General features: G+C 70.6%; 2 protein-coding genes across 3 annotated transcripts; one reads left to right on the forward strand and one right to left on the reverse strand.

Annotated features, from left to right (window-relative positions):
* Positions 1–162: 162 nt before the first annotated feature.
* On the reverse strand, positions 163–11,482 carry ESPN (espin). 2 transcript variants are annotated; one of them, XM_075029195.1, is made up of 15 exons: positions 11,189–11,482; positions 10,265–10,458; positions 8,429–8,615; positions 8,160–8,342; positions 7,945–8,076; positions 7,679–7,853; positions 7,284–7,588; positions 5,510–5,671; positions 5,235–5,409; positions 4,921–4,947; positions 3,497–3,642; positions 3,122–3,403; positions 988–1,067; positions 895–906; positions 163–792 (listed from the first exon to the last, which is right to left on the reverse strand). In XM_075029195.1, the coding sequence occupies exons 1-15, from the start codon at positions 11,480–11,482 to the stop codon at positions 645–647; spliced, it is 2,502 nt and encodes an 833-aa protein (XP_074885296.1). In that variant the 3' UTR covers positions 163–644. The 2 variants fall into 2 exon arrangements, with proteins under 2 accessions (XP_074885296.1, XP_074885298.1); XM_075029197.1 differs by lacking the exon at positions 4,921–4,947.
* A 1,463-nt stretch (positions 11,483–12,945) lies between these two features.
* Positions 12,946–19,575, forward strand: ACOT7 (acyl-CoA thioesterase 7). Its single transcript, XM_075027093.1, has 9 exons — positions 12,946–13,051; positions 13,872–13,989; positions 14,460–14,616; positions 15,154–15,245; positions 15,381–15,495; positions 16,852–16,938; positions 17,737–17,853; positions 18,088–18,272; positions 18,928–19,575. Exons 1-9 carry the CDS (start codon positions 12,999–13,001, stop codon positions 19,030–19,032), a joined length of 1,029 nt encoding a protein of 342 aa, XP_074883194.1. The 5' UTR covers positions 12,946–12,998; the 3' UTR covers positions 19,033–19,575.
* Positions 19,576–19,735: the final 160 nt, after the last annotated feature.

Genomic DNA, 19,735 nt, shown 5'->3' on the forward strand with positions numbered 1-19,735 from the left:
TGGCCGGGAACCGGTGCGCTGCTGGCGTAAGGGCCGCCGCAGGTGATGCGGCCGCTGCAGGTGACGGCGGCGATGCCGGTGACGTGGCTGATGCGGGTGATGGTGGCGATACGGGCGATGCGGGCACCGCGGTGGGCGCGGCGCGGCGCTGGGCAGGGGGGGTGGTGTGGGCAGCCCCAGGAAGGCGCGGGGCACTGCTGGCGGGGTTTATTGTTTTAATCGCTGGAAAGGCAGGCGGTCCGGGGCGCGGGGGAGCCGGGAGCCGGCCTCGAGCGGCTCCGGACACGGGAGGGGCGGGAGTGGAGGCGAGCGCGCTGCAGCCGCAACGGCAAGCGGTGCCAGCGGGGAGCACGGGGAGCCAGCTGGCACGGCGAGCCCAGCCGCAGCGGTCGAGCCGGGTGGCACGCAAGGAGCCGGGTGCCCCACGCCGCGGCAGCTCGCTTTGCGAAGGGCAGCACGGGGTGGCGGCGGGCTGGCGGCAGGGGGGTGGGGGCTACGGGTGCCTGGGGCAGCGGTGGGGGCTCCTCCGGGACAGGCTACGCGGCCGTCCGCGGCGGGAGGAGGGTGCCGAGGCGCGTCCCAGTCCGTGGCGGGACCTGCCAGCCTCCTCCCGCCGTGAAGAGCCAGGGCGCGGCGCGGCGCGGCTAGTGCTTGGCTATGTCCCCCTTCTTGAGGATGATCTGCCGCTGCCAGGGCGCCAGCTTTGTCTCATCGTACCCGAGAGTCCTTAGCTTTTCCGACTGCTCCTTCTCCTTCTCTTCCTCCTCCCGCTTCAGCTTCTCCTGCTCTTTCCTGCTCGGCAGTGGAGGGCACGGGGCGCCGCGGTCACCAGAGCCGCCGGAGCCGCCGTGCCCACCCGCCCGCCCACCCTGGGAAGGGGCTCGCGGCACTCACCGTTTCTGCTCCCTGCGAAGGCAAAGGGAAGAGCGGGGTTAGCGAAGCCGTGGGGACGGCCGACTGGCGTGGCATCCCCCGGCCCCGGCTCACCTCTCCTCCTCCAGCTTTTTGCGCAGGATGTCCCTCCTCCAGGCCGGCATACTGGCCAGGCGCGCTTCCTCCTCCTTCTCCTGCAACAGACAGCCGCGTTACCGGCACTGCCGGGAGCCCACCCTCGCTGCCGGCACCATGGGGCAGTGGCGTGGCCGCGGCACGTGGCACCGCATCCCGCTCGTGGCTGGGCTGAGCCGCGCTCCCGGCACGGCACCGGTGGGGGCTCGCCAGCACGTGGCTCGACGGCGTTGCCCCTCGCCGCCCGCCTTCTGCTGGCGCGGGGAGGAGGAAGGAGTGCGCGGCGTGGCCAGCCCTTCGCAGCACACCACAGCTTTATTGCACTGACACGCGGGGGCCCACGCCGCCCCGGCACCGCAAACGCCACGCCAGAGGGGAGCGCAGCCCCGGTGCCGCACACCCCGCACAACACACAGCCACAGCAAGCAGCACACCGCAACCTCGGCCCCGGGGCCGCGCGAACCGACACCGAGCCCTCCGCCGAGCCGAGCCGCGGCACTGCCGGCGCCCCTGAGGCAGCTGAGCACACCTGGGTGCCGGGTCTAGCTGCCTCCCCGGTCCCTGCTCCCGGCCAGCCCCGCACCGCACCGCCGGCACAGCCCGCAACGTGCTGCCGGGCTCAGGTGTCAGACATCTCCGCCTCCTTCTCCTTCCAGAAGGAGAAGCTGCGGTCGATGAAGCGGCAGATGTCCTCCTCGCTGAACTCGCCCAGCTCCGGCACCAGCACTGCCGCCCCCTCCCCTCCCGGGGCCGGAGGGGGGGGCTCCGGCGGGCTCTCCGCCACCGCGGTGGGGCCGTCCCCAAAAAACTCCTGCACGAGGTCCTCAAAGCCATCGAGCCAGTGGCGGTGGCCCGCCTCGACCCGCTCCAGCACGGCACGGTGGAAGCGGCGGACGCGGCGCCAGCTGTGGCCGCCCAGGCGGTCGAACATCTCGTAGCAGAGGAGGTGGCGGAAGCGCCGCTCCTCGGGGCTGAGCGGCATCTCCAGCAGCTGGAAGTAGCCCAGCATGAAGAGGTCGAGCGGGAGGCTGTCGTGGGGCACGGGCGAGCCGCCGACGTGGGGCAGGAAGTGCTGGGGCCAGTACAGCGCCGCGGTACGGCTCAGCCGCCGGATCTGCCGCCCCGGCACCCGGCGGGCAACGCTCCTCCAGCGGGCCAGCAGCCGCCCCGCCGCTGGCCGCCGCCTCCCTGGCCGCCGCGGCCGCTCCTCCCCGGGCACCGCTGCCAGCGCCCGCTTCTTCCAGTGCTCCAGGAAGAGGAAGGCGGCACGCTCCTTGTGCGCCTCGGCGCACTCCCGCGGGCCGCTCGGCTCTGGTGGTGCCGTCCGGCTCCGCTGCGGTGCCCCGTCCCCATACTCCTCCTCCAGGACGGGCTGGCGGGTGCTGCCCGGGGGCTGCGCCCGCTTGCGCTTGGTGACCCTGGGGAGGGGCACGGGGGCCCCTCCCGGCCCCTCATAGTTGGCCTTGAGGCTGCGGACGGAGACGCCGCAGCCCAGGATCTCGCGCCGAGCGTCGTGCTGGGCGCCGGGGCCGCCCACCGCCCCCCCTGCCCCGGGGTCCTCCCGGCCCCCCAGGGTGGCCGGCGGCGCGGCCGCGCTCCTCGGCAGTGTGGGGGACCAGCTGCCGCGGGCGGGCCGGTCCTCGCGGGCGAGGGCGAAGCCCTGGGGCGCCGGGGTGGCGGGCAGCGGCGGGAGCAGCGGCAGCTCCTCCTCCGGCCGCCCCGGCAGCGGCCGCGCCGGCTGCGCCTCGTGCATCACCCGCAGGCTCCCCAGCTGCCTCTCCAGGTGCCGCACGTCCTCCTCCCGCATCGGCTGCCCGGCGGGTTCCGGCGTGCCCCCCCGGGCGGGTGGCCCGTGCCGGCACGGGGGCTGCGAGTGGCTCCCGGGCTGCGGCGGGAAAGAGGGCAGAGGGGCTCTTGAGGCCACGCCGCGCGCACCTCGTGTCGCCGCCGCGTGCAGCACCCCTGGGGTGCGATGCCCCTGCATGCTGGTGGGGTGGTCCCCCGGCACGGCCGGGAGCCGGAGGCGATGCCGCACGTGCCGTCTCGCCAGGTCCTGGGCCGCCGGGCCGTGCCCGCGCTGCGCTCGCTGCCGCGGCCCGCGGGACCCCCCTACCTTGCGCCGCTGCTCCTCTTCCTCCTGCATGCGGAGCTGCAGCTTGCGCACCATCACCTGCCGCTTCCACTCCGGGATGGGCCGGCCCTGCTCGTCGTGGCTCGGCACCAGCACCTCCGCCTCCACCGGCGCCCCAGCACCCGCCGCCAGCACCGGCGAGCTCCCGTTCAGCACCAGCTCCGGTGAGCCCCCTGCCAGGCAGCGTGGCGGCCCGGCAGCCTCAGGGGTGGCCGGCGGGGTGGGCGTCCTGGTGGGTGACGGGGAGGATGCCGGCGACTCTGCCTGCAGAAAAAGGAGGGAGGGAGGGCGGTGGGCACCCGCCGTTCCGCGCCACGCCGTGCCACCGGCTCCCGTGCCCCCCCCCCAGCCACCTACGTTGGCCCCTGCCTGGCCACTGCCGGAGAAGACGGTGGTGAAGCCTTTGCTCTGTGGCGTTGGCTTGAGGCTCTTCCCAGCCTTTATCTCAGCCAGCAGCTCCGAGTTGTCACCGGTGGGGGACATCATGTTGAAGGACTTGGTGCCTGGGGGGAGGCAGGGTGGGCAGTAAGAACCCCGCTGCTGGCGGCCCCCTGCCCCTCCAGCTCCCCCACCAGCTTGTGGGGCATGGAGGTGGCCGGCTGACTGCCCCCCGCACCAGGGAGCCCCTGGGACGCCCGTCGGGGCAGCATCCCAGCATCCAGCCCCCCCCCAGGTCCACGGGACCCTGCAGGACCAGCGCCCCGGCACCCGGCTCACCAGGTCCGCAGGCACAGCACCCAACTCCCCGGGTGCCCAGGACCCCACTGGAGCAAAACCCCAGCACTCAGCAGCCTGGCACCCACCCCCCAAGGTCCGTGGGACCTGCTGGAGCAGCACCCCAGCACCCAGCTCCTGGGGCCCCAGCCCTGAGTGTCCCCCACCCCGCCGCACTGTGCTGCGGCAGCAGCTTTCTGACTGTGGAGGGATGGGTCTGCGGCAGCCCCGGCACAGCAGGACGGCCCCGTGCCGCCTCGCTGGGGGCCCTGGGAACCCCTACGCTCCCCCGCAGCCCCGGCAGCGACACACCGACAGCCTGCACCAGCCCTGCTGCCAGCCCTGAGCCCCAAGAGCTGCACAGCACCGGCACCGGAGCACGGCAGTGCCCCCGGGGATGCCCGCGCCGCCGCTCGCGCCGCCCACCCCGCGAGCACCCACCGTCCGTGCCAGCCATGCGCGGGTCCCTAACGGCCCATGGTGCCGTGCCAAGGCAGAGCCCCCTCCCCGCCGCCGGCACCCGCAGCTCGCCCCGCTCGGCCGCGCCGCGCCGGGGCCAGACGGCTGCGGGTGCTGAGGGCCCAGCGGGGCGCACGCGCTGCCATCCAGCGCCGGCTGAGACCCCCCAGCCCCGGGAGCCGGCGCTAATAAAGCGGGCGCCGAGCGGCGGCCAAGCCCGCCGGCTGCAATCAGCGGTGGGGGAGCGGCCGGTGCGCTCACGTGGCGGGGTCACGCCGGCCGGCTGAGCGCGAACAAAGGCCCTCTGTGCGCGGGGCCGGCTGCGGGGCCGCGGGGGCCGTGGGGGGCGTGGGGCCCCCGGCCGCCTGCCCAGCCCGGCCAGCCCTGCCCGGTGGCTTCGGCAGCCCCGCGCCGGCGCTTGGGGCGCCCGCGTGGCACGCCGGCCCGGCGACGCGGCGGGCGGGAGGGCTGCGAGCAGTTGCCAGCCCCGGCCGGCCGTCGACGCCCCGTGGCTCCGGTGCGGGACGGTGCCGGGTCGGACCCCTCCGGCCGAGCCCGGCGCCGGGGCACCCCCCGAGCAGGGAGGAGCGCGGGGCCGCGGTACTTACTCTTCATCTGCCTGAGCGCCTTTCCTCCTAGGGAGAGAAGCAGAGAGGCGGCGCGGGGCGCGCGGCAGAGGAAGGATTTGGCCACCGCGAGACAAGAGAGAAGAGAAGCGGCCAGCAGTGAGAGCAGGCAGGGGCGGGCGGGCTTGGGGGCCCCCGCGCCGACACCGGAGGAGAGAAGGACAGAGAGGCCGTCAGGAGCCGCGCGACCGGAGTGCCGCAGGAGGAGACGCGCCGGGGCGGCCGGCGCCGCGGTGCAGCCGACGGGACGGTGCCCGGGATCGCGCCCCGTGCCCACCCGGCACCCCGCCACTTACTTCCCGTGGAGGACGAGGAGCGGCGGGGGCCGGCGGGGGTCTCGGCCAGCGGGGGCGGTGGTGGAGGTGGCGGGCAGGCGGCATCGGGCAGCGGCGGGGGCGGCGGCGGGGGTGGCAGCTCGGCGCCGGGCTTGCTCTCCCCATTGCGCATGGTGTCCGCCGAGATGGGCGATGCCTGAAAGAGAGTGCGGGCAGGTGTCGCCCGGTGCCAGCGTTGCCCAGCGCCATCGCCACCGAGCCACGTGCAGGCTCGCGGCGTGGGGCGGAGGGCTCACCTCCTCGCTGTGCGCCATTCGCCGGGGGCCGGGCTGCTCGGCTGCGCCGTGGCCCAGGTGCTTGTAGTAGTCACCGGTGCTCGGCTGCTTGCCGAAATTCCTCGACCGCCTGGTGGAGTCGGCCCTGCGCAGGCCCTCGGGGCTGCTCTCGCGCGACGCCAGCTGCAACGGGGAGCGTGGCTCAGTGCAGCCGTGCCCGGCTGCGACCCGGGTGGCTGCGGGGCAGAGCCGTGGTGGAGTGGGGCCGTGCCAGCGGTGGCCGTGGGGCAGATGCCCAGCTGGGGGGACGGCAGGTGCGTGGCCCGGGGGTCCGCTCTGCACGAGGCTGCGCCAGGGGCTGCGTGCCGGGGTGGCGGCATGCGCCATCAGCGCCTGGCACTGTGAGCCCATAGCCTGTGCCCAGGAGCCTGGCCGAGCCTCCCCCGGGATAACCCCCTGGGAACAGGAGTGCCGAGCCCCGGCCCCGCGGATTACCGGGAGCTTATCCCCCATGGGGCCAGGGCCCGGTTCCAAACCTCCCTCTGAAGGGGGCTCTCAGGCAGCGCAGCCTCGGCTCACCCCGGCACATACCGCAGCGGCTTTGCGGGTCGCGCTGCCGAGCGCCGGCACTGCAGGGGGCCGTGCCTGCTCCCCGGGTCTGGGGGGGCCACAGCGGCACGGCCCTGCTCCCAGTGCCGGGGCCCCCGCTATTTGCATTTCCCCGTGCACCACTGCCGCCCGTGGCATTTGCACAGCAAGCCTGGGCGCTCGCCGCCGCTGCCAGCCCCAGCTAAGTCAACAAGCGCCAGCTCGGCACTTCCTGCTCTGGCCGCCATGGGCGCCGTGCCAAGCCTGGCTCCCGCTCCAGCGGCCCCAGCCCCGGTCCGGCGCGAGGGTCCGTGCCACTCAGCCCCGCTGCATGGGGCACCTGCGCCGCTCTGGTACCGGGCTGGCACGCGCCCGCACCTCACCAGGGCGGCCCGGCTCTGTAGCCCTGGGCAGGGCTGCTCGTTGCCCCGGTAAGCGCTAACAAGCGAGGGCCGTGCACAGTGAGCGCAACGGGGTCCCGAGGCCCACGTGGGCCTGGAACACTGCTCCGCCGAGACCCCCCATCCCATGTGCCTCTGTCCCCGGCGGTGCTGGCCTCTGCCAGCGCCCCGGCCATGGCTGTGCACCAGGCTCCCGTCCCTGGTGGGGTGGCGAGAGCCAGGGTAGGGGGTCGGGACGGCCCCGAGCCCACCGCATCCCTGTGCCCCCCCGGGGGGCTGCACCCCTCTTACCTGTGCACGCCCGGCTGAGCCCTCTCTGCTCCTGGCAGCGCCGGCTGTGCCACCCGACACCTGCGGCGCGGGCGACACCGGAGCCGGCCGCTCGGGTTACAGCCTGCGCAGTCGCCCACGCACAGCTCGGTGTGGTGCCGGTGGCATCGCCGGGGCCACGTGGGCGCGGCTGCGCCGGCCGGCCATGCGCCGGTCTGCACGGTGCCACCAGGTGCCCCAGCCGGCGCAGCGGTGGAGCAGGGCTGCCCAGTGCCGCGGAGGCACCGGAGCATCGCCAGCCCTGGCTCGCTGCAACCTTGCTGCCGGTTGCACCCCAGCCCCCCGGTGCATGCCAGCGTCGCGGGCACGTGGCCTCAAACCGGGGCTGTCCCCTCCCAGTGCCGTCAAGAGCTAACAGCTCCCCATGGGGGATCGGTGCCCGGTGGCACGTCCCCCCCCCCGGTGGCACATCCCCTGAGCTGCGTGACCAGGAGCAGCTGCGCACAGGGCATGGGACATGGCGCATGGGGCCGTACCTCTCGGCGCAGCGCCTGGCTCTCCACGTGCCGCAGGTTGTTCTTGGCCCGCACGTAGATGTCGGCAGTGTGGGGGGCGGTGGGGGGCGCGGGTGCGGGGTAGCCGGGGGGCGGCGGGGGCGGCCGGGCGGTGGGGGGCGGGGGCGGCGGCGGGGGGAAGGCGGGGGGCGGTGGCAGGGGGGGGCCCTCGCCTGCCGGCCCCCGGCCCCGCGGCCGCGTCTCGGGGTCCAGCATGTCCATGTACGCCTGCATGTCCACGAGCGCCGGCTCGGGCACCCCTGTGCAGGGCAGGGGGTCAGGGGGGGCTGGCCCCGCGCCCCCCACCCCGCGCCCCCCGGCCCCGCACTCACGGGCGGCGGGGGCCCCTGGGGGGCCGCCCCTCTTCTCCCCGGTGCTGGACTGGCTGGAGTGGCAGGAGTCGTAGTTGGAGAGGGTGCTGGCGGGGGAGCCCACCTCGAAGCGCGCCTGGGGTGCCGACACCGTGGTGTTGGGCGATGACATGCCCGAGTCAGGCTGCCGGCACTCCCCGTCCGCCGAGGGGTCTCGCGACAGCACACGGTGCTCCACGCTCTGCTGGCACAGCCGGGCGGTCAGGCGGCCGGGCGGGAGCGACAGGGCCCCGCGTGCTCCCTGCGCGCTCGGCCGCGGGACGCCGCTGTACCATGTTCTCCACAGTGCGCAGGTACTGGGCGCAGTGGCCGTGGCCATTGTAGTCGGCGAGGTCGGCCGCTGTGTAGCCGTCCTGGTCACGGACGCTGAGGTCGGCGCCGTTCACCACCAGGATCTGGCAGCACTGGAGAGAAGGGGGGTGCGTGGCAGGGTCGGAGGGTGGCCCCCCGCCCCCCCCCCCCGCCCCCACTGGCTGCCAGCCCCCACCTCCAGCTCGCCATTCTCAGCAGCATCGTGCAGCGGCGTGCCGCCCCAGGCGTCGGCAGTGATCTCCCCACCGTGCAGCAGCAGCCAGCTCAGCACCTTGGCGTGGCCGCGGCTGGCGGCGAAGTGCATGGCCGTGGCTCCCTCGCCATCCCGCTCCGACAGGCTCACCGTCGTGAAGCTCATCTGCGTGGGCAGGCTGGCTGAGTGCCGGCGCCGCCAGCCCCACGCCATGCCACCACACCGCCATGCCATGCCCGGCCAGCGCTTACCAGCCAGACGATGACGGTGTTGTGGCCCATCTGGGCGGCGGCGTGCAGCGGGGTCATGCCGTCGTGGGCACGCGCGTGGGGGTCGGCCCCGCAGTCCTGCACCAGGTACTGGATGATCTCCAGGTGGCCCTCCTGGCAGGCGAGGTACAGCGGGGTGGCCCCCGTCTTGGTCTGGGCACTCAGTGTGCTGCAAGCGGGGCACAGCACCCGTCACCCATGGCCACCGCTGCCGGCAGTGCGCCAGGATGGGTGGGCACAGGGGACACGTGGGTTGCAGGGACATGGGGGACACATGGGGGCACAGGGGACACACTGGTGGGGGGCAGGCAAGGCAGCACCAGGGCCAGGCAGCGTGGGCAGCGTGGGCAGCGTGGGCTGGGAGCCATCCACCCCACGGCTCCCCACTGGGTCCCAGCGCAGTGGCGGCCACTGAGGCGGGAGGTCGCTAAGTTAATCAGCCTGCTTAGGCTAAGCTCCTTCCTCCGGCTGTTTTTGGACACTGCAATTTAGCAGTATTTTTAAATAAGCGGCTTAGGCAGCACCGGCTGCAGGGGAGCCGGCAGGGAAAGGCCGACCTGCACCACGGCGCTGCCCGGCCCCGCTGCCCCTGCCGGCCCCGCTGCTGGGCACGGGCATCCCCCCGCTGCCTCCGGTGGGCCTTGGCACCACCGCATCCCTCATCCTGAATTGCACATCCTGCATCCCCGCTGCGCGGGAAGCTGCTTTATGAAGCGCTCCATAAAACCCCCTGTTGAATATTTCAAAAAGGAAGAGCAATAAATACTCCACTCTGTTATCGCAACGATCGCGGGCCCTTAATAATTGATCCCTGTAACTGTGAGACGAGCCGCGGCCCGCGTGGCCTTCCCACCGTGCCATGCCGCAGCGCCAGGCCGGCATGCTGCTGGACGCTCCCTGAGCAGGGGCCTGGGCAGCGGGAGGCCGGTCTGGGGTGACGGACAGGCATTCAGCCCCCGATTGCCGTTTCCCAGTAATCATGAAGGGGTTAGGCCGCTTGGGCGAGTGCCGGTAAACTGCTTTGCCAGATGGCCGTGACCCCACGCCGAGCCACCGGCTGCCGGGGCGAAGGTGGGCCGGGAGAGCCAGCACCCCGCAGCGGCACCCGGGGATTGGATTTCGTGGCTGTAACGGAGCCTCCGGCTGGGCGCGGGGCTGGGAGCGGGGCCAGCCCTAAATAATTCAGGGGGAAGGCGGCGACGGCAGCGGAGCAACCCCAGCAAGAAGCGTGAAAGCCAACGTGGGATGGCTGCCGCCAGCGCCAGCACCGCACCGGGTCCGCCACCGCGGGCACCGAACGGGAGCCGGGCCGCCGGGGGGGGAGGTTAAGGGGGGCTGAACCGGCACACCAGGGGCAGGGGCATAAGAAGCCGGGGCCGGTTTCCAGCCGCTGCCCACCGCGGGCAACCGGAGCAGGGGCTGCGGAATCGTCCGTGCAGCCCCGCGGCTGCTGGGGACCGGGGACCGGTGCCGCTGGTGGCGTGGGGGGGTGCGGAGTGCGGTGGCTGCCGCGGCGGCCCCGGGAGGGGCGCGGGCTCTCCGGGGCGGGCGGGCCGAGCCTTTTTACATAAGGGCGGGCGGACAAAGGCGGCTGTGTTATCGGCCCGCTCCAGGCGCCCCGCCAACCGGCCCGGCGGCGGCAGTTCTGCCGGCGCTCGCCCTCGCTCCCCGGGCCGTCAGGAACCGGGGACGAAGGCGGCTGCGGGGACCCCGCCAGCCCCGCTCCTGCCGGGGCCGGGGGGGGGTGTGTGTGTGTGTTGTGTGCGTGTGGGGTGGGGGCGCGGAGCCGGTCCCGCCGGCCGGCAACGGGGCCGTTACCTGGGGCAGTGTCCCAGGAGGAGTCGCAGGGAAGGGAAATCCCCTTTGGCCGCGGCGTAGTGGACGGGCAGCGCTCCCGTGGCGGTGGCCGCCGTGGGGTCGCTGCCCCCGAAGCGCAGGAGCCATTCGATCACCTCGTGGTGACCGAAGCGGGCTGCCAGATGCAGGATGGTGGCACCGGAGTTGTCTGTGTCCTGCGGGAGGAAGCGGGGCGGCCGTCGGCACCGGGGACGCCAGCCCCCCTCCCACGGCAAGGCGGCCTGCGGGGGCGGGGGGGGCCGCGGGGCAGCCCCCGGCCGAGACCCGGCCCCGGCCCGGTTGGGGGGGGGGGCGTTGCCCGGGGCGGAGATCCCGCCTGCAGGGAGCGGGGCCGTCGGAGGGGCCGTGCGAGGAGCGCCTCTGCCCTCCGGCGGGGCCTGCAGCCGCGCCCGGCCGGCGCCCCGCAAAGCCCCCCCCCCCCCCAACTTGTCCCGGCGGTGGCGGGGCAGCCCCTGCCCCGCGGAGCCCCGGCCGGGGCGCGGGCGGAGCTGGCCCCCGGCCAGGAGGCCGCCGAAGCGGGTCGGCCCCGTCCTTGCCTCCTAATCCCCGCCGCCAGCCCCGCCGCCGCCCTCCTCTCCCTCCGGCCCGTCACATGTCGTCAGCTCCCGGCCGGCCCCGGGGCAAGCCGCTTACCGCCCCGGCCCTGCCGTTGTGTAACGCCGGGAGGGGCCGGCGGCCCGGAGGGTCCGTGACCCCTTCGGGGCTCAGCCCCGCCGCGACGCCGGCCCCCCACGCCCCGGCCGCCACCCGCCCCGCACGGCTGTGTCCGCGCCGGCGGAGCTGGAAAGCCCACGCGCGACCGTCTCCCCGGGGAAGGCCTCCCCGGTTGCCCTCGGCACCCGCCGCCCCCCCCCACCCCTCGACCCCCCGCGCCCCCGCTCGCACCTGCACGCCGCAGCCCCCCTGCGTGAGCAGCCACTGGAGACAGGCGAGGTTGCCGGTGGCGGCGGCGTCGTGGGCCGGCGTGGCCCCGTTGCGAGCCCGCGCGTCCCCGCGGAGCGCGGCCTCGGCCGCCAGGTACCGGAGGCAGGCGAGGCGGCCGGCGCGGGCGGCGTGGTGCGCGGGGGAGGCGCCCAGGGCGTCCCGCAGCCCCGGCCGCAGCAGCCCGGCCGCCCGCAGCCCCCGCAGCGCCTCCACGTCTCCCTGCCGCGCCGCCAGCAGCGCCCGCTCCAGCGCCATCCCGGCCCCGGCCCCGGCCCCGGCCCCGGCCCCGGCCCCGGCGGCGGCCCCGGCCGCCGCTTGGCACTGCGCGGCGCTCCCGCCCCGCCGCCCCCCGGCCCCGCCGGCTCCTCCTCCTCCTCCCCCGGGGCCGCCCCTCCGCCCGCCCCGCCCGACGGCGCGGCGGCTGCCCGCTGCCCGCTGCCCGCTGCCCGCTTCCCGGGTCGCCGGCGTCGCTGCCCCCCCGGTCCCTGCCGGGGCAGCCCGCCTTTGCCGCTCCCTGCGGCCGGGACCGGGGGACCCCAGGAGCGCACCGTGCCCGGCGGGAGCCGCTGCCCCCCCCCGGCCCCCCAGCCCCACGGGTGTCCCGTCCTCCCCCCGCCCGCCGCCCGCCAACGCGGGAGGCGCGGCGGTGATGGGCTACTCCGGCAGCCCCGACGTGCGCCTGCCGGTCCCGGCAGCGCAGGCAGGAGAGGGGGGGGAGCCCGGCCGGGCTGCCCTGCCTCCTCCCGCCGCGGGGCGGGTGGGGCGTGTGGCGGGACGGACAGTGAGGCCGTCGGGCGGCACCGCGGGAACCGACGGCGGGACCCGTGGGCAGCGCGGGCGGCGGCGGCGGCGGTTACCCCGGGGGCGGTCAGGCGGGGACACCCCCGCCGTCAGCACCGCGGACAGCGCCGGCGCCGCTCCTTCAGCACCGCGGACAGCGGCGCGGCCGCCCCGCCCGCCCTGCCCCGCCGGCGGCCGGTAAAGGCGGCGGCGGTACCGGTACCGGTACCGGACAACCATGACCCCGGCGGGCGCCGCGCCGCAGCCCCCCCGGCCCCCTCCTGCCGCCGCCGAGCTGCGCAAGGTGAGAGCTCCGGCGCCCCCGGGCCGCCCCGCAGCCCCGGGACCCCCGGGCAAGGACGCGAGTGCCGCGGCCCCCCGCGCCCCCGGCCCTGGCCCGCGCCCCCTCTGTCCCTGCCCCATCCTGCGCTCGGCAGCGATCCGCCACTGCCTGCTCGGGGCCGCCGCCTCCCCCCGCCCTGGGACCCCTGGGCGCCCCGCCGAGCTCTTTCCCAACCGGAGAGAGCCTCCAGCGCCCTGGAAGGAGGGAGGCAGGGAGGCTGCCCGCCGGCAGGTGCCGGCAGCTGCCCGTGCCGGCCCGAAGGCCGTGGCCTCCGTCAGCCGCCGCGCAGGCAGGGCTCACCCCGGGGCAGGCGGGCGAGCGCGGGGGGGCAGAGGGGCACCCCGTCCCGGTGGGGCGCACACAGCTCTCCGGGCGGGACCGGAGCTCCGCCCCCCGGGCCCCGAAGCTCCGCCCCCCGGGCCCCGGAGCTCCGCCCCCCGCGCGGCCCTAGCTCCCCGCTGCGCCCCCGCGCGGCGCCAGCCGGCAGAGCGCCGGCCCCGCCCCCCAGTGCCGGCGCGGGGGCGTGGCGAGGCGCTGCCCGCCAATGGGGCGGCGCGCGGGGGGTGGGCGGGTCCCCCGGAGGGGGCGTGGCCTGGCGAGGCGTGGTGGTGCCGCAGCGCCGTTGACGGGCGGGGCGCCGGTGCCGCCATGTCGGAGCGGGGGGCCGCGGGCCCGGGGCCGGCCGCCATCCAGGTGTCCAGGTACGGCCCCGCCGCGCCGCCCGCTGCCGGGGATCCAGGGGAGGGCTGGGCAGGGGAGGGCAGGCGGGCCGGGGGTACCGCGGGCGGGCTCCGGGGCCGGGGCCGGCCTGCAACCGGGATGCTACCGGCGGTGCTACCCGCACTGCTGCCGGCACCGGCCACGCCGCCTGCACTCAGGCACTCCGCCTGCACCGGTCGCGCCGCCTGCACCGGCAGCGCTGCCCGCGCCGGTGACGCAGCCTGCACCGGGGTGACGGCACCCCGTAACCGGTGCCCTTCCCCGGTGGGTGTCAGCTGGCAGGGCGGGCAGGGCGCACCCCGGTTTTCCTGCGTTCGCCCGCTGCGGTTCCTTGGCATGGCCGCCTTGCCGAAGCACAGCTCTTCTTCAGGCCGGCACACAGCCATTGCCCCATCGCCACCGTGCCTCGCCTTCCCTCCTCCGGTTGATTATTTGCTGCTCCGGCAAAAGCCGCCGCTGCTGCTGCCAGGAAGCCGGGTCGAGCGGTGGCACGTGCCCGGCTCGGTCTCGGTTTGCTGCAGTGGGGTGGTGGTGAGATGCAGTCCAAACCGAGCAGCCGGCTGCCCCCAGCAGAGGGGCAATGCCTCCTTCCACTCCCAGTGGTAATTTAGGGCGGTTTCCACCGCCGCTCACAGGAAGCCGCGCGCAGGCAGCGCCAGTGACGTTGCCGGCTTCAGCGTGGTGAGATGGCCCAGCAGCTTATCTGGTAGGGTGATGGCAGTGCCTCTGGGTGGCTGCACCAGGACCCGGGCTGGGGGCACAGCAGGGGATGTGCGAGCTCCTGTGTCCCTCTCCTGGCAGGATCATGCGCCCGGATGACGCCAATGTCGCGGGGAATGTCCACGGGGGAACCATCCTGAAGATGATCGAGGAGGCGGGAGCCATCATCAGCACCCGCCACTGCAACTCCCAAGCTGGGGTGAGTAGGCACCGGAGCACCTGCAGGGCTCCAGTTCGGTGACTCTCTGACCCCCATGCCGTGCCACAGGGGTCTGCTGGGAGGCAGGGGTCCCCTGGGACGGCCGGGCATCCCTGGGGGTCTTCCCGGTCATCTCCCCCCACCGGAAGTGCTCGCTCCTGCGTGCAAACTGCCAGTGGCTCTGCTGCTGCCAGGGCATGGGCCCGGTAGCTGGAAGCATCCGCTGAAACTGTGTTTTACAAGCAGAACCATTATTATGCCGCCACTCATGGTTTAACTCCCGCGAAGGGTGAGTCAGAGGCGGCCCCAGTGCCGGTTACAGGCCGGGAAGGAAGCACAGCCACCGGCTGATAAGGCAGAGGTGGAAGTGCCGGAGCCGTGCGCGGCACAGGCTGGCCCCGGGGAGCCACCAGCTGCGGTCTTGCGCGGTGTGGCTGCGGCTGCTACCCTCGCTGTCCTGCCATCCCCAGGAGCCCTGTGTGGCTGCGCTGGCACGGGTGGAGCGGACGGACTTCCTCTCTCCGGTGTGCATCGGCGAGGTGGCCAACGTCAGCGCCGAGATAACCTACACCTCCCGGCACTCTGTGGAGGTCCAGGTCAACGTCATGTCCGAAAACATCTTAACAGGTGGGTGGCTGCCAGCGGCCCTCTCCCAAAACTCTGGGAATAACTGTGGTGTAAGCCGAGAGCTCGCAGCAGTGACCCCATCCTCCGCCCACTGTCGCCAGCAGCATCGGGCAGAGGGGAGATCTTGCCTTTTTATTGACAGTGCTGGGAGCGGCGGGGAGGGGTGGCGGCGCTGGGAAGGGAAGCCAAGCAGGCTCCCTGGGGACTACGGCTCCATTGATCACTTTTAGCAAAGAATGGCAAAACCCGCTGGTAGCTCCTCCTGCCTGGTTTGCTGCCCATGGCTGCCTTTGGCCTGAGAAAGGCCCTTTTCCTGCCGTCACCGTGGCAACCAGCTGTGCTTGCTGGGTCACCTTCCCAAAAGCGCATCGTCACATCTGCTCTAAGCCAAAGCCCGGCAGGAGCTGGCAGGGCAGGGGGCTGCCTGCTGCCGGCGGCATCGCCGGTGTGTGGCAGGCCCTGGACTGTGGCAGCGCCGGTGGCAGGTGAAGCGCTGCTGGAGTCAGCACGGTCACCCTCTGTCCCCCTCCCCTCCAGGGGCAAAGAAGGTGACAAACAAGGCGACGCTGTGGTACGTGCCGCTGTCCCTGAAGAATGTGAACAAGGTCCTTGAGGTTCCCCCCATCCAGGTAGGATGGCTCGCTTTGCTCCCCAAAAAGCGGAGCTCGCCCTCTCTGGGAGAACGGCGCTAACCTAGCCCTGTCGGCACCCCTGGCTGTGCCAGCGGCTTTGCCAACCCAGTTTTTACCAGCCTTTCCTTCCAGTATGCCAGAAAGGAGCAGGAGGACGAGGGGAAGAAGCGCTATGAGGAGCAAAAGCTGGATAGGCTGGAAACTAAGCAGAGAAACGGCGACGTGATCTTCCCTGTCATCAACCCAGGTAACGCGGGCGGTGCGTTGCCTGTGGAAGCATCCTGGCGATGCTGGGAGGCCAAACCGGTCCCTGAGGCAGCTCCAGCTGTCCCCAGGCACCCGAGGGATAGCTGCAAGTGCGCACTCTGAAACGCTGCACTGGGGGGGGGACTGGGATTTTGCAGCCGTGGTGTGGGAGCAGAGGGGGAGCTGGGTGGGCTCCTGTGATCCCCCGCTGGGGCTGGTGGGTGGGATGGCCTCTGCTAAAACATGGTTCCTGCCACTGCTCCCAGCATCCCTCGTGCTCTTCTGGGCAGCGGGAGCTAGTTTTGCTTAGTGTAGGGTAAATGCAAGCGTTGGGCAAGGGTTTTGCACACTCTGCAGCTGCAGCCCCTCTCTGGAAGCCAGGTTTTAGCAAGAAGTTCATCGGCTGGTGTTTGAAGGGGAGGATGAGCTATGGGGAGGAGCTGGGGGTCACGCTCTCCCTAGGGGAGCGCTGGGGATACCTCTCCTATCGAAAGTGTTGCCCTGGCTTCTGGAAACACGGTGGCGGCGCTGACGGCGAGCCAAAGGGGTGAGCGGCTGGTGGCCTCCAGGGCTGGCCATGGTCCTCGGACAGAGGTGGAGAGGTGGCATGTGGGCATCGTCGGGGGGGGATGATACAGGATGAATGTTGCTCAAATGCTTTTTTCCCCTCTGTTCTTCCTGCTCACAGATAGGCAGACAAAAGGTAAGGCTTTAAAGGCGCTGCCACGCGGGTGTCCTCCCCAAGGACGTGATGCTGAGCGGTCGGGTTGGTTTTTTCTGCGCTAAGCACCCTTAGCATCTCTCTTTAGACAGAAAAAGCAGCCAACCCCGAGAACAGGTTTCCTCTGCTGGCAGTTGGAGGGTGTGATTTCTGTCGCCTGGATTTAGTGGCGAGTCAGAGGTCACTGGCCTGTGCCGGGGCTGGGGGGTGTGGGGGCCGAGGTCTTCATGCCAAGGGCAAAGTGTGGCTCTTTGGAGATGCCACTGAGTGGCAGGTTTGGGGAGATTCAGCTGCAGCTGGTGGCCTGAGGAGGGAAAGCATACAGCCACACATCCATCCAGTTCACTCCCATTTGCTTTCGGGCTCTTTGAAAGCTTTAAAAGAAGAAACAAGCTGAGCTGGAATAAAATCAATGGGGAGGCATTAGAAGGAGGTGGCAGCCCATCAGGTTGTGAATAGCCTCTGCTCTCAGGGCTTCTCGGGGCCAATTTAAATGCTGATTGGCACATACTTCAGCTTTGCACGAGCCAGCCCTACGTTTTCTTCCTTCAGATGGCTTAAGACAGGGGCGTACGGGGGCGTACAGGTGCTGGCCCAGCAGCTCTGACCTCCACTTTGCTGTCTTTCTCTAACCAGAGCCGCACACCGTCAGCTATAGCCAGTCCAGCCTGATCCACCTGGTGGGACCGTCGGACTGCACGCTGCTGGGCTTCGTGCACGGAGGTGAGCGAGCGCTGCCCCATTCAATGGCTGGGCTGGTTTTTTCTCCGGAGCGGAAGCATGGTTTGAGAGCGACTCGCGTGTCTCGGTGTTTTCGGGAGGCGGGCTCTGCCTCTGAAGGCACGCAGGCCTATTCCCGCTCTCTGTAAGGTTTGGTGTTGCTTCAGCTGAGATGAAAGCTTTGTCTTTTTCTATGCTTAAAAAAACGCCCTGAAAACTGACATACTCAAGCTGTAAATACTACAATTTTGTCATCGTCTCTTAAATTGCAAATCTAAACACCCAGCATACAATGACTGCAATTTGCTGAAGTAATTTCCTCTTGGCTGGCAGTGCCTGTTGCCTGCCAGGCAGGCAGGGCAGGGCGGACACATGGGTGCGGTGTGAGCCCAGGGAGAGGCATGTTTGCCGAGGGCCAGGACGACGCTGGATGCTGCTCTTCATCTAGTTGCATCCTTAAAAAAAAAACCCAAACCACAACAATGTGGCTCAGAGCTTTTTCCAAGCAGGAGGTTTGTGGGACTGATCCTGCCTTGCAAGGCTGAGGTTTGCTCAAAGATGTTTGGGAGAGCCAGAGCTGGCCTAAATCTTAAGCCCAGGTCTGTGAGGATGTCGCCCTGGTGGTACTCTTGACAGGAATCTTTGTGCTGGTACCGGGGCTTTCCTGCAGTCAGGATTGACTCTCTGGTCCAACTCCTCGGCGTAGCTTTGGTCATGCAAAGGCCTTGCCGACTTACGCATTGTTTTTCCCAAATCCCACTGGCCTCCCTGAGTCAGGACCCTCTGCTTCCCCCCGCCCAGGTGTCACCATGAAGCTCATGGACGAGGTTGCTGGGATTGTGGCTGCCCGCCACTGCAAGACCAACATCGTCACCGCCTCGGTGGATGCCATCAACTTCCACGAGAAGATCAAAAAAGGTACTGGGGGTGGGGGCGGGCACTTTGCTGTCCCGCGGTGCCACGTCCTGGTTCCCCTGGGTGCATGCTGGGGACGCAGTGGCAGAGAAATTTAGTCCCCATTAGACTTGTCCTGTGCTGAGAAGCTCCCCTCAAGACGTGGCTTAAGCATTAAACATGCAGGGGACGCCTTGCTCCCTTCCTCTGAGCAGAAGTGGGGGCCACCTGCTTAACCAGCCCCTCTCCACTTCACAGGCAGCGTCATCACTATTTCGGGGCGCATGACCTTCACGAGCAATAAATCCATGGAAATCGAAGTCTTTGTGGATGCCGACCCATTTGTGGATGAGCCTCGGGAGCGGTACCGTGCCGTCAGCGCCTTCTTCACCTACGTCTCCCTGAGCAAGGAGGGGAAGCCCCTGCCCGTCCCACAGCTGCTGGTAAGAGCTCTCCCCGCCGGGCTGCAAGCCTCTCCTGCTCCTCCCGGGGCAGACCCCAGCCGGCTTTTTTGTCCAACAAATCCTTCTCCCTTGAATTTTTCAGCAGCAAAGTATGAGCCTGAACGAGCCTTTCCAGAGCAGGCTTGAGGGTTGTTTTCTGAAATTTCTCCTGGTTGAAAATTGCCAATGTGGAGACATTGGGGGCGGGGGGTTTCCTTTCTTGCGGCTGAGGACAGGCTGCATGCAGGCTCTGCAGCTTCCTCTCCTGCCTGCACCGGAGACGCGCGGGAGGGGACCCTGAGTGGCGACGGAGGCCCCCACGTCCCCCATCCCTGCTCTCCGTGGCATCCCTGCTCCAGCCCTCCTGCCTATTTTTAGCTCTCCTGAAGCCGGCAGGGCTTTGCTGACACGGCGCTGCTGACTAGGGGCTGTTTCTTGATTAATATTTTAGCCCGCGCAGGTCTCCTCCTGCTCTGTGCAGGAGTACCTTAGCTGTCAAAAGATGTATGTCACGGAGCGCAGGTTTTCCTTTACTTTTCCTGTAAGGGGAGGCACATTTCCCTCCCGCATACGCTTGCACGATGTGGCTTGGGAGAGCCATGCTGCCCCGAGGCAGCTAACACCGGCGGCTTTGCTTTCTTTCTGTCGCCGGCAGACGGAGACGGAGGATGAGAAGCGGCGCTTCGAGGAAGGGAAGGGCAGGTACCTCCAGACAAAAGCCAAGCGGCAGGCGCAGATGCAGCAGGCTGCCCAGCAGTGATCCCGTCCCGTGCCGCCCCGCGCTCTCGCAGCCTTCGCCCGCCGAACGTCTGGGTTCCCGTTAGTGTCGTGTCTGGTCCGCGCCGGGCCTCGCACCTTCGCCCGCCCCAGCCTGCTGCCGGAGCTGCCGCGGCAGCGTGGTTGCTTCACTGCTGACCGGTTTAGCGCCCGTAGACCTTGTGCTTTAGGTGGCCTAAGCGCCCCGAAAGCTGCCGGGAGCCTTCCCGGTCGCTCGCCATTCGCCTCTGGAGCCCTGTTTTCACCATTGAATCCTGTAAGTGGAACGCCCATGCTGGAGCGGGGCAGAGGCACGTGGCGGCACGAGGGATGCGCGAGGCCGCGAGTCTTTGTGATGCTGTGTTAAACTTGCCAGTTATGTCCTAAAACTGCACACCAAAGCTTACGTGCGATACTTGTGACTGGAAACGCACCCCGGTATCGCACTGAATGTCTCGGACCATTTTGTTGACATCTCTAGGTAGTTTCTCTGTGCACATCTAAGTTATTTAAGGAATCCTGTGGCATAAATAAAGTCTGTTGTCGTTGACTGAAATAAAATGGGGTTGTCTTTTATTTTTTTGTCTCGAGCAGCAGCAATTCCGGCTGAGGAGCTTTATTTATTCCAAAAACTCGTGCCACTTCCCCTGCCCCTTGCCTTTCCCCCAGCCCCTCCCAGGGTCCCCGGAGCGGCACAGCAGCCTCCC

This window comes from Buteo buteo, chromosome 5, assembly GCF_964188355.1.
Source record: "Buteo buteo chromosome 5, bButBut1.hap1.1, whole genome shotgun sequence".
Lineage (NCBI taxonomy): Eukaryota > Metazoa > Chordata > Aves > Accipitriformes > Accipitridae > Buteo > Buteo buteo.